The sequence below is a fragment of the Ranitomeya imitator genome, chromosome 2 (assembly GCF_032444005.1).
Source record: "Ranitomeya imitator isolate aRanImi1 chromosome 2, aRanImi1.pri, whole genome shotgun sequence".
NCBI lineage: Eukaryota > Metazoa > Chordata > Amphibia > Anura > Dendrobatidae > Ranitomeya > Ranitomeya imitator.
The window spans coordinates 600871972-600899838 of NC_091283.1; the positions used below are offsets into that span (position 1 = coordinate 600871972).

General features: G+C 46.3%; 1 protein-coding gene across 1 annotated transcript in view; it reads left to right on the forward strand.

The window, feature by feature from the left end:
• Window positions 1-27499, forward strand: part of ACSF2 (acyl-CoA synthetase family member 2) — a 204648-nt gene extending 177149 nt beyond the window's left edge. The window contains exons 11-16 of the mRNA XM_069752397.1: window positions 2145-2252; window positions 8011-8162; window positions 17149-17290; window positions 17365-17475; window positions 18158-18226; window positions 27348-27499. Coding sequence (XP_069608498.1) covers window positions 2145-2252; window positions 8011-8162; window positions 17149-17290; window positions 17365-17475; window positions 18158-18226; window positions 27348-27395 — 630 coding nt within the window. The 3' untranslated portion in view covers window positions 27396-27499. The remainder of the gene's footprint in view (window positions 1-2144; window positions 2253-8010; window positions 8163-17148; window positions 17291-17364; window positions 17476-18157; window positions 18227-27347) is intronic.
• The last annotated feature ends 368 nt before the right edge of the window (window positions 27500-27867 follow it).

Genomic DNA, 27867 nt, shown 5'->3' on the forward strand with positions numbered 1-27867 from the left:
CCAAAAAACCTAATTTTCCTGACCACGACCCCCAACACAGGTCACTACTCATCATGTGCATACAGTGCAGCACAGATTCATCTCCACTAAAAGCCCAGATCCTTAGATCAGGAACAGAACAAACATTTATAGAAAATTTCATAACTTTCCCAAATTCTTATGGAAACATTTACCGCTCATCCTGCATTGTACTACTGTACACCATTTAATATATGTTTTTGGAGTTGGCCCTCCCAAAAGTTGGCGGATCTGGCCCGGAGTAGTGTAAAATCAGGAAAAATTCCCAAATTTTTGCACAATTTCGAAAGTGTTCTACTCTTGAATTCTCGTGAAAATTGATGAACTGTGCACTTTGAAAATCAATTTAACAAATAGAAACAAACTAAATAATAAAGTAATTTTGCAGCCAATCTTGATTTTAAAGACCACAGACGCCATGTGTGGAAACGGATATATCAGAACAAAACACATCACATTAGGTGTGAATGGGGGCCTTATAGCCATATTGAAAAAGGTCATAGGCAACAGAACAACTCCTAAATGTACAATTGAATGCTGAGAAAACAGTCGAAAGAGTCTAAGTACTGTACAAAAGTCATTTTATTATAGTACTTATAGCAGTATTTTAATTAGAAAATCAATAAAGCTATAATGAAATAACGAAAACAAAATCAATTATGACCGGGTAAAGAAGTCTGAAGTCTATACCTTATAATATATAGATCTGTGACATGAAATTTGTATCTAGAGTTGAACATATGTGAATGTGCCTTTAAGAGATCACAGAGTCTCTATTCCAGGACAAGTGTCAGGCCTACTGTAGCTAAGTATGTAGTTTTAGAGTTTATTTGATTTTCTGATTAAAATACTGTTTTGCGATACTATAATGAAGACTTTTGTATAGTACTCAGACTCTTTTTACATCCATCAACTACAGTATGTATAAACGACCCTCGAAAAATTTTTGTAAGTACCATCCATTTGTTTGGGGTTGATTCCCACTGGAACTTGTTCACAGACTGGGTTTTCGCTAGATCTGATTTCTTTCTTCAGATTTCAAGAGATCATCCCATGAAAATGCAATTCTTTAATTGTTGGTGTTCTGAATGTAGTTTGAACAAACGATTGTTCTCCTATGTATTGTCGTAAGCTAGAGACCAACCAGTGATAGCGGCATGAGTACAGTACATTTTGCTTATTTGCTAAGATCGGGCTGCCAATCCCCCCATGATTAGCTGATATTGTTTGGGAAGATGTTGATAACCGCATATTTGTGGAGGGCAATCGTAGTTGTTCTGCACAGTACATTATATACATGCATTCTCCTCTGTAGCTGATGGGTTTCCTAAGTGATATCTCTTCTATAATGACCATATACTTTATTAGGGGATATAGGCAGTTGTTGTTCTCTGTGAACAATGCCTTTAATGGCTTCAGTGAGAAAGCTGAAGTCTGGGACCTCAGTTTGTATACCCATCAGCATAAGAAAGAAATGTATTTTTCTGGAGATGGCACTCTGGACAGATACCAGTCAGCAGGACCTGATGTATTGCCGTACCCTGGCAAGAATTTTTCATGCTGTTTGTGTAGGAGCTGGGTAAAGCCAATGCTCGAGTCGGCCGGCAGGAGACACTTTCTTGGCAAAAGTAGTATTTATATTCTCTATTAATGGCAGTTTGTGGGCTAACTGTCTGGTTCACGGCGTTTAGATGACTGGTTCAGTTATTCTCTTTTTTTTTTTATGTTGACTTGTTGCATTTCTTCACAACGTCTACCTGCCGATGGTCCACTAAAGGACAGCATTTCTGTATGCTTACACACTTTTACACCCAACAGCCTCTTGATTGACCCAAATCATCTCGCATAAGACCTGCTCATACAATCTGGCAGCAGAAGTGTTTTAGAAAATCGCCTAGACCTCTTGTGAAGCTGCCACATGTCTCTTGCTTATGAGACAAAGGAGGGGGATGTGGAAAGCATCCATGAATATGTATTCGGAGTGAAAGGGAGCAGCCCCTGAAATATGCACAAACACAGGCCCTGGACAGATCTTTAATCCCTGCAAGTCAAGGCTCGGGCCTCACAACTGTCCTTTCTCTTGACTTTCATGTTCAGCAGACCACAGTGACGTTTTTATGTTACAGATCGGATATGGCACAACGGAAAACAGCCCAGTGACGTTTGGTGGCTTTCCCTTTGATGATCTGACTCGAAGATGTGATACTATCGGTCATGTTATGCCCCATACAGAGGTGAGGCTGTCTTTGAACTCTTGTGTTTTTTTTTTTTTTTCTAATTTACCGTATATACTCGAGTATAAGCTGACCCGAGCATAAGCCGAGACCCCTAATTTTGCCACAAAAAACCTGGAAAACTTAATGACTCGAGTATAAGCCTAGGGTGGAAAATGCAGCAGCTACTGGTAAATTTCAAAAGTAAAAATAGATACCAATAAAAGTAAAACTAATTGAGACATCAGTTAAGTGTTTTTGAATATCCATATTGAATCAGGAGCCCCATATAATGCTCCATACAGTTTATGATGGGCTCCATAAGATGCTCCATATTAAACTATGCCCCATATAATGCTGCACAAATGCTGATTATGGCCCCATAAGATGCTCCATACAGACATTTTCCCCGTATAATGCTCCACAAATGTGGATTATGGCCCCATAAGATGCTCCATACAGATAATTGCCCCATATAATGCTGCACATGGCCCCATAAGATGCTCCATACAGATAACTGCCCCATATAATGCTGCACATGGCCACATAAGATGCTCCATATAGATATTTGCCCCCATATAATGCTGCACATGGCCACATAAGATGCTCCATACAGATATTTGCCCCATATAATGCTGCACATGGCCACATAAGATGCTCCATACAGATATTTGACCCCCATATAATGCTGCACATGGCCACATAAGATGCTCCATACAGATATTTGCCCCATATAATGCTGCACATGGCCACATAAGATGCCCCATACAGATATTTGCCCCCATATAATGCTGCACATGGCCACATAAGATGCTCCATACAGATATTTGCCCCGTATAATGCTCCACAAATGTTGATTATGACCCTATAAGATGCTCCATACAGACATTTGCCCCGTATAATGCTCCACAAATGTGGATTATGGCCCGATTAGAGACTCCATACAGATATTTGCCCCCATATCATGCTGCACATGGCCAAATAAGATGCTCCACACAGATATTTGCCCCATATCATGCTGCACATGGCCCCATACAGATGCCCCATAGATATTTGCCCCATATCATGCTGCACATGGCCACATAAGATGCCCCATACAGATATTTTTCCCCATATCATGCTGCACATGGCCACATAAGATGCCCCATACAGATATTTTCCCCCATATCATGCTGCACATGGCCACATAAGATGCTCCATACAGATATTTGCCCCCATATAATGCTGCACATGGCCCCATACAGATGCCCCATACAGATATTTGCCCCCATATCATGCTGCACATGGCCCCATAAGATGTTCCATACAGATATTTGCCCCCATATCATGCTGCACATGGCCACATAAGATGCTACATACAGATATTTGCCCCATATGCTGTTGCTGCGATTAAAAAAATAAAAAAATTACATGCTCACCTCTCTGGCCCCCGGCACTTGCTATAGTCACCTGCTCCCCGTTCCACCACTGACTGCCGCTGTGTCTTCCCCGTTCTCTGCACCGACGTTCAGGAAGAGGGCGGCGCGCACACTAATCGCGTCACCGCACCCTCTGACCTGAGCGTCACTGCGGAAAACACAGCGGCTCCGACGGTGGAACGAGGAGCAGGTGAATATCGCGCACTGCCCCATCTTACTCACCTGTTCCTGGCGTCGTCGCTGCACGTCTGTTCCCCGGCGCCGCATTTTCTTCCTGTAGTGAGTGGTCACCGTTACCGCTCATTACAGCAATGAATATGTGGCTCCACCTCTATGGGAGGTGGAGCCACATATTCATTGCTGTAATGAGCGGTACCATGTGACCGCTCACTACAGGAAGAAGCTGCAGCGCTGGGGAAGCAGGGACCGCGCCAGGAGCAGGTGAGTATTATTAGACAGCCCCCTCTCCCCCTCCCCTGCCGACCCCTGGGTATGACTCGAGTATAAGCCGAGAGGGGGACTTTCAGCCCAAAAAAGTGGGCTGAAAATCTCGGCTTATACTCGAGTATATACGGTATTTATTTATTTTATCATTTTTATTAATCAAATCCACTTTACATACAGTTTTCCCTTTTTTGAAACCAGAAGAGGAAACAATAACATAAGATATTGATATTGACATACGGTAGTTATAGATTTGCTCAAGGCAATGTTGGTATTTTTATATGTAGATGTCAGTTAATCAAAAATAACAATAAAGCAACAGGAATTGGTATTGGACTACTTTTAGAGACAATATCCATCTAACCAGGAGCTTATTCTCATTGACTGTTAACCATAGGTCTATAATTTTGATTATTCCTTCTTTTCTCCGTTTTTCTCAAGGCCTAACTGTAAGAGGACGGAGAATAGAAAGGATCACTCTATCTCTTATTAGTATATAGGAAGGTAAACCGGAAGTATCTAACCAGAGTCCCCACATCGACTCATATTTACGCATAGTGTTTCTCTTCTGACACATTCTTCTCTCCATGAATCTCTGAACTCTTTAACCCCTTTTCGACATTGGGATTTTACCTTTTCATGCATATTTGTTTTTTGCTCCTCTTCTTCCCAGAGCCATAACTTTTTTTTATTTTTCCGTCAATATGGCTGTGTGAGTGCTTGTTTTTTTGCGGTACAAGTTGTACTTTTTAACACCATTGTTTTTACCTTAAAGTATACTGAAAAACAGGAAAAAAATTCCAAGTGTGGTTAAATCGCAAAAAAAGTGCAATTCCACTATTTTTTTTTTTTTTACCATTCTCACTAAATGCTAAAACTAACCTGCAATTGTGATTCTACAGTTCATTACGAGTTCACAGATACCAAGCATGTATAAAAAGCGTCGTTTTCCCTGACCTGCTATGTAGCATCACCATTTTTTGGGATCTGGGACTGGGTGAGGGCTTTTTTTTTTTTTTTGTTCAATGAGCTGACGTTTTTATTAATACCATTTTGGGGTAGCTACGATGTTTTGATGGCCGGCGACCATAGGAGATCTGCAATGACAGGCACTAGAGTTTTTTGCAGATTTCCGGCTATCATGCCAACCCATCTGCGCCCTGCGATGAAGTTACATAGGCGGGGTTTGTGACAAGTTTCTGGTAAGCGCAAGTTAAATGCAGCATTTAACATGCTAACAGCCATTGGTGAATCACAATTCCACCCGCGGCTGTTGGGTGCACATGAGAGCTGATTACTTCAGCTGTCATGTGCCTGAAAAGATGCGCACTCCGCGCCGGAGCCTGCATCAAAGGGAGGGAGGCGACCTAAGAAGTACCTATGTGTCATAATTTATAAAGGGGTTAAAGGGACGCCGTCGGCACACAATTGCTGTTCAAACCAGTTACAGGCTCTCTGTGCTCCATGACGTGGCCAAATATTTAAATGCACCTTCCAACCTGCTTGCTCTGGCTTCATAGATACAGACAAGGTAGAAGATAAGAGGGAAACCAGTCAATCAAACAAACAAGAGGAGGATGGAGATGGATGGAAAGTAAAGCAGGCGGGATGGTGTATATACCGTATTTTTCGGACTATAAGATGCACTTTTTACCTCTCAAAATGTGGAGGAAATTGGGGGTGTCTTATAGTCCAGAAGCACCTGCACTGGCTATGGATTTGGAGGTGGGGGAGCAGCAGGTCACAGGAGTCAGAAGCCTGCGGCTGCGGTAACTCCTTTTCATTGCATTTCACGCCTATGGGAGTGGAAAGCAGTGAATATTATTTTTTCTTTAATAGCAGACATGCTGTTATCTGCAGCGCCGGCTTCCTGAAGCTGCCCGGTTTTTGCGTGTCCCCGCTACTTAAGGGAATGAATATTCACTGCTCGCCACTCCTATAGGCGTGGCATAGCGGGGACACGTGAAAGCTCGGCAGCTGCAGAAAGCCAGCGGCTGCAGCTAAGGCCAGTCTCGCACGTCCAGATAATTATAATTATCCGTGTCCGTGTGATTTCCGTGAACATCATTGTGGCACACGTGCGGCAGCCGTGTGCCGCCCGTGTGCCAACTGGGTACCACATGGACCGTGCAGGAGACAGCGCTACAAGTAAGCGCTGTCCCCTGCATCTGGTGCTGAAGCCGCCATGCATATCTTCTTTCCAGCGGCGTTCGCTGGAGCGAAGATATGAAAAATCCTTTTTTTTTTTTTTTTTGTCCTCGTGTTTAAAATAAAGATCCCTGTCCCCATCCCCCTCCCACCCCCTGTGCGCCCCCCCGCTGTTAATAAAATACTCACCCGGCTCCCTCGTAGCGTCCTGTCCTCGCCGCACCTTCTCCTGTATGAGCGGTCACGTGGGGCCGCTTATTACAGTAGTGAATATGCAGCTCCACCCCTATGGGAGGAGGAGTTGCATATCCATGACTGTAATCGGACGCTGCTGGAGAGAAGATATGAATGGCCGCTTCAGCACCACGTGGGGGGGGACAGCACTTACAGTAGCGCTGTCTCCTGCACGGCACATGGACAGCGTCCGTGTGCGGTACGTGTTTTACACGGACCCATTGACTTTAATGGGTCCGTGTAATCCGTGCGATCCCACGAACACTGACATGTCTCCGTGTTTTGCACACGGACACACGGTCTGTGAAAACACGCTGACATGTGCAGTGACACATTGATTTCAATGTGCCTACGTGAGTCAGTGTCTCCGGTACGTGAGGAAACTGTCACCTCACATACCGGAGCCACTGATGTGTGAAACCGGCCTAACAGCGTGTTCGCTATTAAAGAGAAATGAATACTCACTGCTCTCCACACACACAGTCCCGGCATGGAGATCAGTGAGTATTCCGGCTTCTGTCTTCGGGTTGTAAGCAGCGCTTGATGTCACTGCCATGTGCTGCTTACAATCATAAACCAGCTGCTGGTATCGGAACAGGAAGCTGTGAGGGAGTGGTGGAATGTCAGTATAGTGGTTTGTGTTTTTTTTTTAATGTTTTTCTTATGGGGGCCAATAGTACCAGGATAAGGTTGGGCCATGCATACCAGGATGGAGATGGGGCCCTGCAAATCAGGATAGGGATGAGGAGCCATGCATACTAGGATAGGGATGAGGGGCCATGCATACCAGGGTAGGTATGAAGGGGGCCATGCATACCAGGGTAGGTATGAAGGGGGCCATGCAGACCAGGATGGGGATGAAGAGCCATACATACCAGGATAGGGATGAGGAGCCATGCATACCAGGGTAGGGATGAGGGGGCCATGCATACCAGCATAGGTATGAGGGGGGCCGTGCAGAACGGGATGGGGATGAAGAGCCATGCTTACCAGGATAGGGATGAGGGGCCATGCATAGCAGGGTAGGGATGAGGGGGCCATGCATACCAGGATGTGGATGAAGAGCGATGCATACCAGAATAGGGATGAGGAGGCCATGCTGACCAGGATAAGGATGAGGCGGCCATGCAATTCCAGGGTAGGGATGAGGGGGCCATGTATTCCAGGGTAGGGATGAGGGGGCCATGCATACAGGGTAGGTATGAGAGGGGCCATGCTTACCAGGATAGAGATGAGGTGCCATGCATGCCAGGATAGGGATGAGGGGACCATATACACCAGGATAGGGGATATTACTATAGAATTGACATTTTTTGCTTCATTTTTTGTTTTATAATTTCCTCCTCTAAAACCTATATGAGTCTTATGGTCCGGTGCATCTTCTAATACGAAAAATGCGGTTAATGATTGGCCCCGCCATGAGTGCACCGAGCGCCTGTACTTGGATTGGGCAGTCATTCTGTGCTGACACCGTCCCTTTAGCTTGTCTTCTACATAGAAGCCTTCACTACACTTATGCTGATTGTTCCTTTCAGGCAAGAATTGTAGACACCAACACAGGCCAAATAGTCCCACTGAATACCCCAGGCGAGCTGCAGATTAGAGGTTACTGTGTGATGCTGGGCTACTGGGCAGATGAAGAAAAAAACAAAGAGGTATTTACCTCAGGGAAATGGTACAAAACTGGGTAAGTGATATTGTGATAACTGTTGAAAAAAAGACATCTGTTTGACTTATGGAAAATGCCCAGTATATAAATGCCCAAGTGTAAATCGTAAAACAAGTTTATTCTGCTATACATCTTGTCTGTGGTTGGAAGTTTTATTAAAGGGGTTGTCCCAGGAACCAAGCACACTTTAATCAATAGATCTTTGAATAATAATAACTTCTAGAATTGTGGATCTGTTAAAAAAAGAATGTTCCTGTGCTGAGATAATCTTATAAATGTGCCCCTGCTGTGTACTGTGTAATGGCTGTGTCTGACCGTGCAGGAATATGGTCTGATCATACCACAGCTCCTTTTTTTAACAAATCTAATTGTGGAACTTAGGCCTGTGTCACACTTGCAACTCACAGGGGTCTCTCGCCTCAATACCCATGGGGCACTGCCACCGACACTTGGGACCGGAGCATGTGGCTGAATGTATTTCTATGCAACTGAACACTCCGGTCCTGAGTGCCGGCGGTGCCTCATGGATATTGAGGCGAGAGACCCCTGTGAGTTGCAAGTGTGACACAGGCCTAAGTTCCACAATTAGATTTGTTAAAAAAAGGAGCTGTGGTATGATCAGACCATATTCTTTTTTTAACAGATCCATATTCCTGCACGGTCAGACACGGCCATTACACAGTACACAGCAGTTTCTCGCATTGTAGTTGCAAGAATGACAGCGGACTTATTTGTATTTTAAGGGCTATTAACCACTTCACTACCTGGCAATTCCCCCCCCCCCCCATTTATCCATATTTTATAGAGCTGCAGTGACTATTCTAGTGTTACATCATGTCTTGTACTCCAGTCACATCCAGAGCTGCATTCACAATGTCTTCGTACAATTTCACCACATTTAATGTATTGTCTTAAAGGGAACCTGTAGATTGAATGCTGTAGATAAACCCTGAAAGGCAGTGGCCGCATCTTATAGCGGCAAAATCTGCTGACAGGTTCTCTTTAATGGTTATTTTTATTCTGTTTTTTTGTGCTTTTTTGCATGATGTTGAGTGTGACATAGAGGCGTGTTTTATTTCTAAAGGGGTGTGAGTTATGTCTGTTAAAATTCGGTGGCATCTGTGATTTTTAACTTCAGTTGTCTAGAAAAAAAGTAAGAGATGTCCAGTAAAACAGTAGGTTGGCAACCCTGCTTAGGCTTCTTTCACACTTCAGTTGTTTGGCGTCAGTCACTTCCGACATAGTGACGGATCGACTGATCCGTCACAATTGTTGAGAAAACGGTTCTAACGGATCAGTTTTTTTGACGGATCCGTTACTTGGGGGTTGTCTGGGAAAAGTATCTACTTTTATTCGGACTCCCATGACAGCACACGAGAGAGGGGATCCGCCCTTAAAGGGAACCTGTCACCCCGTTTTTTGAGATTGAGCTATAAATACTGTTAAATAGGGCCTGCGCTGTGTGTTCCTATAGTGTATGTAGTGTACCCCGATTCCCCATGTATGCTGAGAAATAACTTACCAAAGTCGCCGTTTTCGCCTGTCAATCAGGCTGGTCAGGTCGGGAGGGCGTGGTGACATCGCTGGTTCTTCCTCAGCTTTACGTTGGTGGCGTAGTGGCGTAGTGGTGAACAAGCAGCGCGCGATCTGCGCTGTCATCCCTTTCGTCGGTGGGGGCGGCCATCTTCCTGGGGCCGCGCGTGCGCAGATCGAGTGCTCTGCTGCACGGGGCTTCAGGAAAATGGCCGCGGGATGCCGCGCGTGCGCATTAGAGATCGCGGCGGCCATTTTCCCAAAGCCGAGATGCAAACTCGGCTTTGGGAAAATGGCCGCCGCGATCTCTAATGCGCACGCGCGGCATCCCGCGGCCATTTTCCTGAAGCCCCGTGCAGCAGAGCACTCGATCTGCGCACGCGCGGCCCCAGGAAGATGGCCGCCCCCACCGACGAAAGGGATGACAGCGCAGATCGCGCGCTGCTTGTTCACCACTACGCCACTACGTCACCAACGTAAAGCTGAGGAAGAACCAGCGATGTCACCAACCCCTCCCGACCTGACCAGCCTGATTGACAGGCGAAAACGGCGACTTTGGTAAGTTATTTCTCAGCATAGGTGGGGAATCGGGGTACACTACATACACTATAGGAACACACAGCGCAGGCCCTATTTAACAGTATTTATAGCTCAATCTCAAAAAACGGTTTGACAGGTTCCCTTTAAGGAACAGGAAACCTACAGATGCATGAGGAGAGGTGCCGCCCTTTTGTATCAGTTGGTTTCCCGTTCCTGAAGGGACTGGATGCCTATAGAAGTTCTACAAGTCCAGGCCGGCCGGACCGATTCTGGTGGCGAGGGAGTCTCCCACCTCGGCCGGTGCGGGTACCTGAGGTAGTCACGGTGGCCCTGGCAGGGCGGCACGGCGGTGACTAGGCAGCGAGGAGCGGTCGCCAGGGGGTGTCCGGTCTCCGGAGCCAGCATATGGTAAGTCGCCCTTCCCGTGTGCTGTGGGTCTCTCTGTGCGGAGGGGGGGCGGCAGCATCTAGGGGGCGCCGATCGGAATATAGCTGGCCGGCCTCGGCGTTCCACGATGGCTGCAGCGCTGACAGGAAGCGCTGTAAGCTGTGGTGACGTCGGGGGGCGGAGCCGGCGACGACTTCCGGGTCGATGAGCTCCTGCGCATGCGCAGGGGCTCCAAGATGGCGGCGCCCACCGGAGATCATGCCACAATCCCTCCTGAGCGTCGGTTGATGCCCCACAGCTGCGGGAGGGCGGGAAAATTAAACCAGCAAGCTGAGCAAGGTGCGCTGACCAGAGGAGGGGCTTTATAAGGCGGCTCCAGCAGCGTGTTCCCGGGTTCTGGCTCCAATTTACTAAAGATGGAATCGGATCAGGATCAGCAGGTTGTGCTGCTGGAACAAGCATCCCAGAAACCCAAGGAGAAGGAACATGAAAAGAGGAGCGATGGTAAGGGCCGCAGAAGCTCCTCCAGACAGGGGTCTGGAGGGTCAGCCAAAAAGGATCCCCCTCGTACTTCGGTATTTCTGGGTGTGAGCAGCCACTGGTAAGTGATCTTCGAGAAAGTTCACTTAGTGACTAGTCTCCCCTCATATGTTTTATGCAGGGAAGGAAAAACGTCAGTAAGGCGAAGCATAGGGAATGTGCCATCTGCGGGGTTCCCTTGCCTGACTCACACCCTAAAAAACTGTGACCCCTGTATCCAGCAGACGGTGAGGTTCTGGAAGGAGGGGAGGGGGTATAGCATCTAGATCTTACACTCTAGTCTACCTTACTTATCCCCTTAGGTAGCCGAAGAATCCTCTTCTATTACGGCCAGTCTAAAAGAGATGATTAGAATTGAGGTTAAGGAGTCCTTTAAAAACCTTTCACAGTCATGAGGTTCTAGGCAGAGAACTGAGTGGGCATCTGATTCATCTGTGGAAAAGGACAAGACTGAAGAATCGGACGATTCAGCAGCATCATCCTCCTCTTCGGAAGAAGACGCTCGGTTTTGCCTACCCCTAGAAAGAATAGACAAATTGGTAAAGGCGGTCAGAGGCACAATGGGTATATCGGAACCCAAGCCTCAACTATCTAAAGAACAAATGATGTTCAGTGGATTGGAGCAGAAAAAGCGCAGAGTGTTTCCTTTAAATGAGAAAATACAGGATCTTATTAATAGGGAGTGGAGAAAACCGGAGAGAAAAGGCTCCTTACCACCTGCGCAAAAACGTCGGTACCCTTTTGATGACCCAGCAGTAGGTAACTGGGAGAAAGCACCAAAGCTGGATGCAGCAATTGCCAAGGTAGCAAAACGATCTTCTCTCCCATTTGAGGATATGGGAACGCTTAAAGACCCCCTGGATAGGAAAGTGGATACCTTCCTAAAGGGGACCTGGGAAATGGCAGCTGGCTCCTTAAGACCTGCGGTAGCTTCAACCTGCACGGCAAGGTCAATGATGGTCTGGCTGGACCAGTTAGAGACCCAATTAAAACAAGGGGCCTCTAGAGATTCCATACTCGCAGCATTACCTGTAATCCAGGAGGGGGCGGCTTTTTTATCGGACGCCTCAATTGACTCCGTAAAGTTGGCAGCTAGAGCAGCAGGACTTTCTAATGCTGCAAGGAGAGCCCTATGGCTGAAATGCTGGCCGGGGAATATGCAGGCAAAAGCAAAGCTCTGCGCTATCCCTTGTAAAGGTGAGTATTTATTTGGGCCTACCCTGGATGAACTCCTGGAGAAAGCAGGGGATGATAAGAAAAAGTTTCCCAACCTTTTCAATCCATACCGTCGTCCCTTCAACAAAAGAAGGTTCAACCGGGAAGGAAAGCGCACCTTCTCACCAGGGAGAGATCGTCCCAGATGGGAGGATAGGCGAAAACGAGGTACAGGTCTCATGTTTCGCCGTAACCAGACGGAAAATAAAAAACAAGACCAATGACTGGCAATTCCAGTGGGAGGGAGACTATTGCAATTCTTGGCAGAGTGGTCGAAAATCACAAACAGCGTTTGGATAAAAGACACTGTTTCCCATGGTCTCAAGCTGGAATTTGTTCATATTCCACAAGACAAATTTAGATTAACACCCTGGCGCTCATCTCCCACTGAACAATTCGCCCTAGAAGAAGAAGTGAGGACTCTTTGCTCCAAAAATGTTTTGGTAGAAGTGCCGTATTCTCAGGCAGGGAAAGGGTTTTACTCTCCCCTGTTCCTAATCCAGAAGCCTGATAAATCTTACAGGACCATTATAAATCTTAAGGGTCTCAATAAGTTTTTGGTGAAACATACTTTCAAAATGGAGTCCATCAATTCGGCAATAAAAATGCTTTTCAACAACTGTTTCATGGTAGTAGTGGATTTGAAAGATGCCTACTATCATGTACCCATTCATGCTGATTTCCAACGATACCTGAGGGTAGCGATACTAATGGGGGGTAGGATTCAACATTTTCAATTCAGAGCGCTCCCTTTTGGGATCACCTCGGCACCTAGGGTGTTTACTAAAATAATCGCGGAAGTCATGGCGCATTTAAGAGAGTCAAATGTCCTTATAATCCCCTACTTAGACGATTTCCTCATTGTAGGTAACTCGGTAGATCATTGTCTGTCACAATGGGAGGTTGCTAAAACCAAACTAGAACGGTTGGGTTGGATCATAAACTTTGAAAAATCGAAATTACAGCCCCTAAATGTTCAAAAATTTCTGGGATTAATGTTGAATTCAGTGACACAGCAGTGTCTCCTCCCTATAGAGAAAATAGACCAAATTCAGAGTTTTGTATTAAGAGCAATCAATACACCTTCCATGACACTTAGGCAAGCAATGTCTCTACTTGGGTCACTCACATCTTGCATTCCAGCAGTTAAGTGGGCTCAGTTCCACACCAGGTCCCTACAAAAAGAAGTCCTGTTCCATGACAGAGCCTTAGGAGGCGAATTGAATGGGAAATTAACGTTGAGGCCGATAACATTGAATTCCCTTAGGTGGTGGCTAGATAAACGGAATTTATCAGCAGGGGTTCCCTGGATGGTAGATGTCACCCACGTGATAACCACAGATGCCAGCTCTTCGGGGTGGGGAGCCTATATGGGGGACATGGTGGTCCAGGGACAGTGGGAACCCTTCACAACATTCTCATCAAACCAAAGAGAGTTGTTGGCGGTTGAATTGGCTGTTAAAAAATTCCTTGTATATCTGCAGGGCCAGCATGTCAGAATTCTGTCGGACAACAGAGTGGCGGTCGCTTACATAAACCGGCAAGGGGGAACTCGTTCCGAAACTTTAATGCAGATCACGGATCGGTTGTTCCAGGTGGCAGAGCTCAATTTTCTATCTTTGACAGCTCTTCACATCAAAGGAAAAGAAAATGTGGCAGCAGATTTCCTCAGCCGAAATGTGTTAAAACAGGGAGAGTGGTCTCTCAACGAGGACATTTTCAATCTTATCGTCCGCAGATGGGGTCAACCAGTGGTGGATCTATTCGCCACCAGAAACAACAGAAAAGTAAAACTTTTTTGCTCCCTAAATCCCAGGGAGAATCCCCTGGCGGTGGACGCGTTTCTGATAAAATGGGATTTTCCACTGGCCTATGCTTTCCCACCACTGAACCTGATACCTCTAGTGGTGAGGAAAATCAGGGAGGATCGAGCGAAAGTCATCCTTATCGCCCCCTTTTGGCCCAGAAGAACCTAGTTTGCCTGGCTCAAGACAATGTCCGTAGCGGTCCCCTGGGTACTGCCAGAGATCCCGAACTTGCTTTCTCAGGGACCGATCTCCCATCCACAAGTGGCGGCGCTCCATTTGACGGCGTGGAGTTTGAACGGTCACTATTAGTGGGGAAAGGCTTCTCTCCAAACTTAGTAGAGACACTCCTAAAGAGTAGAAAGCAAATAACTACGAGAATCTACTCTAGGACTTGGAGAAAGTTCTTGACTTGTTCAAAGTTTAATATCCAAGACGGGGTGCCAATACAACAAATCCTAGAGTTCCTACAGAAGGGGTTCGAGTTAAAACTCTCTCCTAGTACCCTTAGAGTACAGGTCTCAGCTTTAGGTGTCCTGTTTTCCTGTAATATAGCTAATAACTACTGGATAGCGAGGTTTATGAAGGCAGTTAGTAGATCTACACCAGTGCATAAAGACAGAACAGTTCCATGGGATTTAAATTTAGTTCTGTCCTCTCTAAAGGCCCCTTCACATTTAGCGACGCTGCAGCGATACCGACAACGATCCGAATCGCTGCAGCGTCGCTGTTTGGTCGCTGGAGAGCTGTCACACAGACCGCTCTCCAGCGACCAACGATGCCGGTAACCAGGGTAAACATCGGGTAACTAAACGCAGGGCCGCGCTTAGTAACCCGATGTTTACCCTGGTTACCATGCTAAAAGTAAAAAAAAACAAACAGTACATACTTACCTACAGCCGTCTGTCCTCCAGCGCTGCGCTCTGCTTCTCTGCTCTCCTCCTGTACTGCCTGGGAGCCGGAAAGCAGAGCGGTGACGTCACCGCTCTGCTTTCCGGCTCACAGCCAGTACAGGAGGAGAGCAGAGCACAGCGCTGGAGGACAGACGGCGGAAGGTAAGTATGTAGTGTTTGTTTTTTTTTACTTTTAGCATGGTATCCAGGGTAAACATCGGGTTACTAAGCGCGGCCCTGCGCTTAGTTACCCGATGTTTACCCTGGTTACCAGTGAAGACATCGCTGGATCGGTGTCACACACGCCGATCCAGCGATGTCTCCAGGGAGTCCAGCGACGAAATAAAGTTCTGGACTTTATTCAGCGACCAACGATCTCCCAGCAGGGGCCTGATCGTTGGTCGCTGTCACACATAACGATTTCATTAACGATATCGTTGCTACGTCACAAATAGCAACGATATCGTTAACAATATCGTTATGTGTGAAGGTACCTTTACTAAACCCCCCTTTGAACCTCTGCAGGAGGCCTTGATCAAAATGTTGACACTTAAGAGAGCCTTCCTGATTGCCATAACCTCAGCTCGCAGGATAGGGGATATACAGGCACTTTCCAGAGCTCCTCCATACACTGAAATCTTGTCAGACAGAGTAGTCCTTAGACCAGACCCAGCATATCTACCAAAGGTGGCGACACGTTTCCATAGATCACAGGAGATAGTTTTGCCGTCCTTTATTCCTAATCCCTCTAATCCTAAAGAGCAGGAGCTTCATACGTTAGACGTCAGGAGATCTCTTCTTCAGTATATTTCAGCTACTGATAATTGGAAGAAAGATGGGGCACTGCTTCTTTCCTTCCAAGGTCGAAGGAAAGGGTTTAGAGTATCAAAATATTTACTGGCTAAATGGATTAGGGAAACTATCTCTCTAGCTTATACAGCAGGTGGGGGGCCAGCTCCGCAGAATCTAAAGGCACATTCCACCCGGGCCATGGCGTCATCCTGGGCGGAAAGATCTGGAGTGTCAGTGGAGCAGATATGTAAGGCGGCCACATGGTCATCCCCTTCCACTTTCTTTAAACACTATCAGTTGGATTTGGGGTCCTCCTCTGATCTCTCCTTCGGGTTAAGGGTGCTACAATCTATAGTCCCTCCCTAAGGTAGCTTACATCTCTGTAAATCTCTCGTGTGCTGTCATGGGAGTCCGAATAAAGCATTAAGCTACTTACTGGTAGCGGCATTTTTCGGAGGCCCATGACAGCACCCTCCCTATTCACGTGGGGGTAGCACTTCCTGATATGTATATAGCGTAATATGTAAATCTCACGTATGGTGTCTTGTTACAATAATGGGTTATTTTGTTTCAAAATGTATATAATGTATATTTGTGTACCACTAACCGCGGTAGTCCTCTCAGGCTCTGAAATACAACTGATGCATGGGGAGAGGTGCCGCCCTTTTGTATCTGTAGGTTTCCTGTTCCTTAAGGGTGGATCCCCTCTCTCGTGTGCTGTCATGGGCCTCCGAAAAATGCCGCTACCAGTAAGTAGCTTAATGCTTTTTGAGCATGCACAATTGAAAAAGCGGTTTGGGGCGACGGATCCGCCGAAATGACGGTCGCGACGGATCCGTCGCCCATAGGCAAACATTCTATGGAATGGCGGATGCGATGGATCCGTCGCGATCCGCCATTTCGGCGTTGACAAAAAACGTTATAATGTCCGTCCATGTCTAGATGACGTCCGCCAAATTTCGACGGATCCGTCGCATGGCGGATGGAACGGACGACCATCCGTCACAATCCGTCGCTAATGCAAGTCTATGGGAAAATAACGGATCTGTAAAAAAAAGATGACGGATCCGTTATTTGAGGAAAATGGCGGTTTTAGACTGACGCCAAACAACTGAAGTGTGAAAGAGGCCTTACCAGCACCTATTAAGGGCTGTGAATGTACTTATCACAAACCTCTGGATGAGAATACAGGACATTCTCACTAGGAAATTCTAGGCAGAAGCAGAGAAATATGAGTGTCATGAAATCTGGTCGTGTTGCAATTGAAGGTCTAAAACAATGCTGTATTGTTTCTCTCAGAGATGTAGCTACAATGGATGAATTTGGATACTGTCGAATTGTTGGGCGCTGTAAAGATATGATTATCCGAGGGGGTGAGAATATATACCCAGCTGAAATAGAGCAGTTCTTGCACACTCATCCCAAAATCTGGGAAGCTCAGGTAAATAGTGGGAAATGGACAAGTTAAGGTTATCGGGTTGGTCTAAATATTCATATTTAATTATTGTGTTGTAGGTGGTTGGAATAGAAGATGAAAGGATGGGAGAGGAGATATGTGCCGCTATCAGAATCCATCCGAATGTGGATTGTTCTGCAGAAGAGATCAAACAATTTTGCAAAGGAAAGGTGAGCACACGCATGAACTCAGTATGCCGCCTTACAGGAGACACTTTTTTGTTTGGTCACAAATGCACAACTTCTGATACAACACTATACTACATCATATTGTGACCAATTATCGGATCTGGAACATTTTTAGATAGATAAGATGGAACTGAACTTTGTAACCATAGACTAGACAAACTTCTAAAGCCAGACCAATATAGGGTCCAGTGGGATCTTTTAGGGACAGGTCACCTTCCTGCTTGGCAAATAGGAGCTATTAAAGAATACAGTGAGCTCAGAACATTGACCGATGTCTGACAGCTGTCAGTGCGTAACCCATGGGTCATTTGAGAGGAAGGCAGGTAAAGATGGGATTCAATGCCCACCCTCATGAATACAATGGATTCCAAAAGACTCATAGACACCCACTGAGAAGAGGAGTAAGCCACACCCACTTAGATAACAAGATCTGATTTCAATATAGGTAAGAAGGGGCAAATTCCAGGTACCAGATTCAGAAGATAATTTATACTGGGTAAAAAATTATACATATTTATGACAAGTGACTGATCTTCTTTAATCTGTGTTTGCCATCACTGCACAGCTCCTGTAAGGGTATCGCACAAACAAGTCAAAACTGTGTTTGCACTGGTTTGTATATGTATACTATAATAAATCTGCTTAATTATTTTCTACTCGACAGATCTCTCATTACAAGATTCCTCGTTACATCGTTTTTGTAAATGACTATCCTCTTACTCTTTCTGGAAAGGTAAGCTGGTACAACATAAATCACCTGGCTCTAAAATAAAACTGGTATTTTTTTTGCAGATATATAAAGATGTAGTTAACTTCTCGACATGTTAGTCACACAGAGAGGGCTCAAGAGCGGAGCCTGATCCACGTATGGTGGCTGCTAGGAGTGTTAAGCAGTCACCACCAGCCTCTAACAGCAGTGATGAGGGCTGTTTTATATTTAAAAATATATGAAAACACAAGCACACACATATATAATATAATATATATAATATAATAATATAATATATATTATCATATATTTCACAGTGGTTCGGGCAAAATTATTATTATTGTGAACAGCTATGCAAGTGGAAGATGAAATGATCACTAAAAGGACTAAAGTTAAAGATGACTCCATTACTTTGTATTTTATTTAAAAAAAATATATATACAGTTATATGAAAAAGTTTGGGCACCCCTATTAATCTTAAGCTTAATGTTTTATAAAAATAGGTTTTTTTTGCAACAGCTATTTCAGTTTCATATATCTAATAACTGTTGGACACAGTAATGTTTCTGCATTGAAATGAAGTTTATTGTACTAACAGAAAATGTGCAATCTGCATTCAAACACAATTTGACAGGTGCATAAGTATGGGCACCCTTATCATTTTCTTGTTTTAAATATTCCTGCCTACTTTTTACTGACTTACTAAAGCACTTTTTTTGGTTTTCTAACCTCATTGATCTTTTATCTTCATAGCCAGGTGTATGCAATCATGAGAAAAGCTACTTAAAGTGGCCACTTGCAAGTTGTTCTCCTGTTTGAATCTCCTCTGAATAGTGGCATCATGGGCTCCTCAAAACAACTGTCTAATGATCTGAAAACAAAGATTATTCAACATAGTTGTTCAGGGGAAGGATACAAAAAGCTGTCTCAGAGATTAAACCTGTCAATTTCCTCTGTGAGGAACATAGTAAGGAAATGAAAGAACACAGGTGCAGTTCTTGTTAAGGCCAGAAGTGGCAGGCCAAGAAAAACATCAGAAAGGCAGAGATGAAGAATGGTGAGATCAGTCAAGGACAATCCTCAGACCACCTCCAGAGAGCTGCAGCATCAACTTGCTGCAGATGGTGTCACTGTGCATCGGTCAACTATACAACACACTTTGCACAAGGAGAAGCTGTATGGGAGAGTGATGCGAAAGAAGTCGTTTCTGCAAGCACGCCACAAACAGAGTCGGCTGAGGTATGCAAAAGCACATTTGGAGAAGCCAATTTCTTTGTGGAAGAAGGTCCTGTGGACTGATGAAACCAAGATTGAGTTGTTTGGTCATACAAAAAGGCGTTATGCATGGCGGCCAAAAAACACAGCATTCCAAGAAAAACACTTGCTACCCACAGTAAAATTTGGTGGAGGTTCCATCATGCTTTGGGGCTGTGTTGCCAATGCCGGCATCGGGAATCTTGTTAAAGTTGAGGGACGCATGGATTCCTCTTAGTATCAGCAGATTCTTGACAATAATGTTCATGAATCAGTGACAAAGTTGAAGTTACGCAGGGGATGGATCTTTAAGCAAGACAATGATCCAAAACACCGCTCCAAATCTACTCAGGCATTCATGCAGAGGAACAATTACACTGTTCTGGAATGGCCATCCCAGTCCCCAGACCTGAATATCATTGAACATCTGTGAGATCATTTGAAGAGGGCTGTCCATGCTCGGCGATCATCAAACTTAACTGAACTGGAATTGTTTTGTAAAGAGGAATGGTCAAAAATACCTTCATCCAGGATCCAGGAACTCATTAAAAGCTACAGGAAGCGACTAGAGGCTGTTATTTTTGCAAAAGGAGGATCTACTAAATATTAATGTCACTTTTCTGGTGGGGTGCCCATACTTATGCACCTGTCAAATTTTGTTTGAATGCAAATTGCACATTTTCTGTTAGTACAATAAACCTCATTTCAAGGCAGAAACATTACTGTGTCCAACAGTTATTAGATATATGAAACTGAAATAGCTGTTGCAAAAAAAACAATTTTTATAAAACATTAAGCTTAAGATTAATAGGGGTGCCCAAACTTTTTCATATAACTGTTGTGATGTAGCGATGTCCTTGCTGTGCAGTGAATAGGCAGTGACCCATATAAAGTTCAAACAAAGTCTTGTTTATTACACAGCATACTCACAAACCGGAAAAGAAAGCAAACAAGTCCTTCGGTATGCAGCCGGGAAAAAAAATAACAACAGTCCATAGTCCGCTGCCGTGAGCGTATTACACCCCTGTGTATGCTGGGGTGTCTGGCTTTTCAGGCTCTGCCTGGCCCGTGTTTCTCCACACGGAAGGAGCTCTGCACAAGCCTCCTGCAAGGTCTGACTCCTAGACCAGACTGACACACCCAAACTCTCTTGCTGGGGTTTTTTTTCTATCCTCCAGATTCTATGGCCATGGGCCACTATAAGATCTGGGCTGGAGGAAACGGACCGGCCCCACTACCATCCTGCAGTCCGTTTCAAAATAAAAGCCCATACCAGGTTTTCCTGAATAAATTCTGGGACAAATAACTTGACCCAGTTCACACTTACTTTTATTCTTCCCTGTGTCTCACAGGCAACCTGCTGTGAGCACAGGGCACTCCAGCGGATCTAATATGCTTCCAAGCACATCCTGGGGGACACATAGCGACCCTCGCATATGACACCGGTCACTGCCTCACATACCCCCCCCCCCTCTGTTCAGACTTGTGGGGTTGAACATTTGTCAGCATACATGGTGCCCGTGAGAGGGCATCTGCATTTCCCTGTGATTTCCCAGCTCGATGTTCCACTGAGAAGCTGAAATTTTGTAGTGACAAGAACCATCTGGTGACTCGGGCATTCCTTTCCTTTGCATTTCTCATCCAAACAAGGAGTGAATGGTCTGTTACCAACCGAAACTGACGCCCGAGCAAATAGTAGCGTAGGGACTCCAAGGCCCATTTGATCACCAAGCACTCCTTCTCCACTACGCTATAATTTTTCTCTGCCGGGGTCAGTTTCCTGCATAAATAGGTGACTGGATGCTCATCCCCGTTCACCTCTTGCGACAGCACCGCTCCTAAGCCTACCTCTGAGGCATCGGTTTGCACAATAAAGGTTTTCTTGAAGTTGGGGCTGATGAGGACCGGCTGTCCACACAACGCCGACTTCAGGGACTGGAACGCTTCCTCTGCTTGAGGATTCCACTTGACCATCACCGTTTTCTTCCCTTTTAACAGGTCCGTTAGGGAAGCCGATTTACCAGCAAAATTGGGTATAAACCGACGGTAATACCCAATGATGCCAAGGAATGCCCTCACTTGTTTGGAACTTAAGGGCTTGGGCCAGTTTTGAATGGCCTCAATTTTGTTCACTTGAGGTTTGATAAACCCCCGGCCGATCACGTATCCCAAGTACCGGGCTTCCGTGAGACCTATCGCACATTTCTTTGGGTTTGCTGTTAACCCTGCGGCTCTAAGAGACTCTAGCACTGCTTGTACCTGGGACAGATGGGTATCCCAGTCGGTACTAAAGATGACTATGTCATCCAAATAGGCCGATGCGTAATCTCTATGTGGTGCTAACACAATGTCCATCAGCCTCTGGAATGTGGCCGGAGCCCCATGTAACCCAAAAGGTAAGACAATGTATTGAAAGAGACCCTCTGGGGTTATAAAAGCAGTCTTTTCCTTCGCTGACTCTGTTAAGGGAACCTGCCAGTAACCTTTCGTGAGATCCAGCGTGGTGAAGTACTGGGCCTTCCCCAGTCTCTCAATTAGCTCGTCCACCCGTGGCATGGGATACAGGTCAAATTTTGACACTTCATTTAACTTCCTAAAGTCATTACAGAAGCGTAATGACCCATCAGGTTTTGGTATAAGTACAATGGGGCTAGCCCACTCACTTCGGGACTCCTCAATGACTCCCAACTGAAGCATTTGCTTTACCTCGGCCGCGATGGCTTGCCTTCGGGCTTCTGGCACTCGGTACGGTTTCATCCGCACCTTTACCCGGGGCTCAGTGACAATGTCATGCTGAATCACTGAGGTTCGCCCCGGCAGCTCTGAGAATACATCCATATTCTGCTGTACCAAAGCTCGAGCCTCCCGCCGCTGCTGTTTTGTGAGGGCATCATTGACCTTTACCTCACACCTGGCTGTGTCCTTGGCCAAGGCCAGAGGGACCTCCGATTGTATGACCGTAGTTGCATCTGTGACCAAACATTCTCGGTCCTTCCAGGCCTTTAGCAGGTTTACATGGTACAACTGCTCGGGTTTTCTTCTCCCGGGTTGGTACACTTTGTAATTCACTTCCCCCACCTTTCCCCGTATCTCATACGGCCCTTGCTACTTGGCCATGAGTTTACTCTCTGGGGTGGGCACTAGTACCAACACCCGGTCTCCTTCTTTAAAGGACCTGACGGTGGCCCTTTTATTATAGGTACGGCTCTGAGCGGCCTGGGCATCCAACAGATGCTCCTTTACGATGGGTTGCACGACTGCAATCCGATCCTGCATACTTGCCACATACTCGATAACACTCTTATGTGGAGTGTGCTCCTGTTCCCATGTCTCTTTGGCTACATCCAGCAGCCCCCTCGGGTGCCTGCCATACAATAGCTCAAATGGGGAGAACCCCGTGGACGCCTGCGGTACCTCGCGTATGGCGAACATTAAATATGGCAACAACATATCCCAATCCTTCCCATCCTTGGCGACCACCTTTTTGAGCATGGCCTTGAGGGTCTTATTAAACCTCTCGACCAACCCATCGGTTTGTGGATGGTACACTGACGTACGCAACTGTTTAATTTGGAGCAATTTACATAGCTCCCTAGTCACTTTAGACATAAAAGGGGTTCCCTGATCTGTAAGGATCTCCTTGGGGAGCCCAAGACGACAAAACATGGCAAACAGTTCACGGGCTATTAGTTTAGCCGAAGTGTGCCGGAGCGGTATCGCCTCTGGATACCTGGTGGCGTAGTCTACGACTACTAATATGTGCTGATGGCCCCGGGCGGATTTTACTATTGGTCCCACCAGATCCATCGCTATCCGCTCAAAGGGTACTTCTATGATGGGCAGAGGTACTAACGGACTCCGGTAGTTCGTGGTGGGTGAGGTTAGTTGACACTCAGGACATGTGTCACAGTACTTTGTAACCTCAGCGTAGACACCAGGCCAAAAGAACCTCTGTAATATGCGCTCTAACGTCTTTTTGGCCCCCAAGTGCCCCCCCAACATGTGAGTGTGAGCCATGTCGAGCACCGCCCGACGATAGGGTTGGGGCACTACCAGTTGTTCCACCACCTCATCCCGGATTTTATCAACCCTGTACAGTAACTCCTGGATGACCGCCATCCGGGGAAATTCCTTTTCTGCACCAGGTTGTTATGCCACCCCATTTACCTCGATTACTCTTTCCCTTGCCCGGGTCAGAGTGGGATCCTGGAGCTGGGCAGTCCCAAACTTACCAGGTGACACCTCCAGCTCATGAATTGGTGGATTCTCTTCCACTTCCCCTGCCAATACCTCTAGGGGAAACCTATAGGGATTACACACTGTCCCTATCGTGGCGACCCCTACGGCAGGTGTCCCTGACTCGGGATCTTCGGGTTCTGCACCCGGAATGCTTTTTACCCTGAGAGGGTTAACTCTGGTCTCCCAGAGGGACCAGAACAATGGTAAGTCTCTACCCATCACAGTCCCATATGGAAGAGTTTTTACCACTCCCACCACATGTTTTATCTCTCCATATGGGGTGGAGAACGTGACCTCCGCAGTCGGGTACTCTCGGAGGTCCCCATGTATGCACACTACCCCCACCTTTCGTCCATTAGGACTGTCCCCAGCAACCAGGGACCCGTGTACCAGGGTCACCAGGCTCCCCGAGTCCAAGAGAGCATCTGTCTGGTACCCGTTAAGGAGCACTCTGCACAGCTGAGGTTCGGTACCGGCAGGGTCTGTAGTGGCAATGCAGACTGGCTGGGCATACATAGACACGCGGCGGGTATACCCGCAGTCCATGGGTTCTGTTGTTAGGGGACAATTAGCAACCACATGTCCAGGTTCTTGGCACCGCCAACATGTAACGAAGGATCTCACCTTTTAACTTGGAATAGTCCTGGGCATCCTCCCGACTGAGGTCAAAGTAGGCCTTTAGCGCATCACCCCTCAAGAACGGAGCCACAACTTCAGCCCACTGTGCTGCTGGCAGATTCTCCCGTTCTGCCGTGCGCTCGTAGACGGTGAGGAAGGCTTCCACGTCATCTTCCGGACTCAATTTCCTCAAAGCGGAGCGGACCTTGTCACGGGCATCGCGACGTTCTGGGGTCGGTGCTGGAGGTGTCTCTCGCAGGGCTGTAATTTGCTGCAGCAACAGATTATTAGTTTGTTGCTGTTGTTGCTGTGTGAGGACTAGCTGCCTCAGGATCTCCTCCATTTTGTCTGTAGGCCTGAGTTGCAATGTAGCAGGCTTAATAACAGACATGCAAATGGCGTTGGGGTATGCCTTAATTCACACTGCTCCGCATTCTCCAACCAAATGTGATGTAGCGATGTCCTTGCTGTGCAGTGAATAGGCAGTGACCCATATAAAGTTCAAACAAAGTCTTGTTTATTACACAGCATACTCACAAACCGGAAAAGAAAGCAAACAAGTCCTTCGGTATGCAGCCGGGAAAAAAAATAACAACAGTCCATAGTCCGCTGCCGTGAGCGTATTACACCCCTGTGTACGCTGGGGTGTCTGGCTTTTCAGGCTCTGCCTGGCCCGTGTTTCTCCACACGGAAGGAGCTCTGCACAAGCCTCCTGCAAGGTCTGACTCCCAGACCAGACTGACACACCCAAACTCTCTTGCTGGGGTTTTTTTTCTATCCTCCAGATTCTATGGCCATGGGCCACTATAAGATCTGGGCTGGAGGAAACGGACCGGCCCCACTACCATCCTGCAGTCCGTTTCAAAATAAAAGCCCATACCAGGTTTTCCTGAATAAATTCTGGGACAAATAACTTGACCCAGTTCACACTTACTTTTATTCTTCCCTGTGTCTCACAGGCAACCTGCTGTGAGCACAGGGCACTCCGGCGGATCTAATATGCTTCCAAGCACATCCTGGGGGACACATAGCGACCCTCGCATATGACACCGGTCGCTGCCTCACACTGTATATATATATTTTGTCATTTTTTACATTTTCAAAATCACAAAAGAAAAATAGATACATTCCCCAGATAACAACAGCAGGAAGTCTCCGCTGTTCTTTGGGTTTAAGAAGTCCTTAGAGGTTGTCCTACCTGATGCTACAAATGTGAATCATCACATCTTGTTCGCTGTGAGGACTCTTGTGCCGGCGCCTCTTAACGGGCGATGATGTGACCACAAGTTTGTGATTTGCATACTTCTGACCACATTCTGATTAGACTTGTCCAGCCTCGCCCGATACTCTTGCATTCAGCAAGGCTGCTCATGTTTAGTTGGCTTGTGACCACCTGTATGCAAATTGCATACTTGCAGTTACATGCCTTCCGCTCCTGGCCCCAGCACAAAAGAATCCTCACAGCTTATAGTGTTCTCTGTGGGGATTCACAAGTCTGCAGTCACATAGATTGACTGCAAACTTGAGGTACCGTCACACATAGCGACGCTGCAGCGATACCGACAACGATCCGGATCGCTGCAGCGTCGCTGTTTGGTCGCTGGAGAGCTGTCACACAGACAGCTCTCCAGCGACCAACGATGCCGGTAACCAGGGTAAACATCGGGTAACTAAGCGCAGGGCCGCGCTTAGTAACCCGATGTTTACCCTGGTTACCATCCTAAAAAGTAAAAAAACAAACGCTACATACTTACCTTCTGCTGTCTGTCCTCGGCGCTCTGCTTCTCTGGTCTGGCTGTGAGCGCCGGGCAGCCAGAAAGCAGAGCGGTGACGTCACCGCTCTGCTTTCCGGCTGACCGACGCTCACAGCCAGAGCAGGAGGAGAGCAGAGCACAGCGCTGGAGGACAGACGGCTGTAGGTAAGTATGTAGTGTTTGTTTTTTTACTTTTAGGATGGTAACCAGGGTAAACATCGGGTTACTAAGCACGGCCCTGCGCTTAGTTACCCGATGTTTACCCTGGTTACCAGCAAAGACATCGCTGAATCGGTGTCACACACGCCGATTCAGCGATGTCTACGGGGAGTCCAGCGACGAAATAAAGTTCTGGACTTTCTACCCCGACCAGCGATCTCCCAGCAGGGGCCTGATCGCTGCTGCCTGTCACACTGGACGATATCGCTAGCGAGGACGCTGCAACGTCACGGATCGCTAGCGATATCGTCTAGTGTGACAGTACCTTTGTACCCTAAGGCCAAACAATCCCGTTAATGGAGTCACCTCAGGAATGCAATCCGTTTACATATGTCTGGCTTATCTTATCTTTTCCCTAGCTATTATCAGAGAAAGCCACTTCAGGAATAATATAGCATTTCTTCTAAAAAAAATACAATGTATGGATATGCCAGATCTGGTAGAGTAGGCGCTAGTCTTGTAGAGCAATTCTCCTCCGTTCTGGCTCATACAGAAGCATTCATAGTGGGGATCCCCTGTCTATGGTGTCCACAGGGCCTATCAAGGCAAATAGATGGGAGTGTCATGCTCAAAAAACTCCTGTAGGGTATGTGCATTTGATGGAGGCCACCACTGTCTTGTATATGAACATTTAAAAAAAAAAAGTCAGTAGTAAAGCAGCTACAAAAACGACACATAAAACATCAAGGAAGATGCTTCAGGAATAACACTGCTGGTCTATAGCAAACCGATGAAGAAAGGCTGGCATCTAAGTAACGTTGTGTGCACATACCCTTACAGTGATGGCTTGTGCACTGCTCAGCCCTCAACCATTGTTCTTCTCTAGTGATGAGCGAATATACTCGTTACTCGAGATTTCCCAAGCACGCTCGGGTGTCCTCCGAGTATTTTTTAGTGCTCGGAAATTTAGTGCATGAGTGACAGGTCACCAATGAGAGGACCATCTTAGATCCTGCACTAGCCATAACATGATGTATCGGTATTATCAAGAGCGCTCTGCCATTTGTCTTTTTGTCCATCTCCTGTAATGGTTTTTCTGTTCTGTCTGTTTTCACTTTTAGATCCAAAAGTTTAAATTGAAAGAAATAATGGAGAAACAGCTGAAATGATGAGGATTGGAAAAGGAGCTTGAATCATGAGCTACACGCAGCCGTCCTCTTCTGCCACTGTCTTTCCCTATGGATGCTTATATGAATACATGCATATCATGCTATACTTGCTCTTTTCCTCCCTTTTTGTATGCTTGTAGAAAGTAGGATATGGCCTTGATCAGGTGCTCAGCTATAAGAAGTTAGTGTTGTCCATTAGCTCTGGCTCATTCACACACAGATTCGCTACTAAGCTCTAGACATGAAGCTGCAGTACAGTAAGATTGAATCTGGTGTAGAGTTAGCCATATACCACAGCCTACTGCATCCCAAAGCCTGAATCCTAAGACTGTCTCTGAAACGGGTTACTTTTTTAAATGATTTTTGGTCAGATATTTTGTATTTGAATTTTCATATTGAACATTACAAAGCCAAGCAAAGCTTTAAACCGATGCATTTCCTTGCACATGTACAGTGCCGGCAAAAAAAAAAT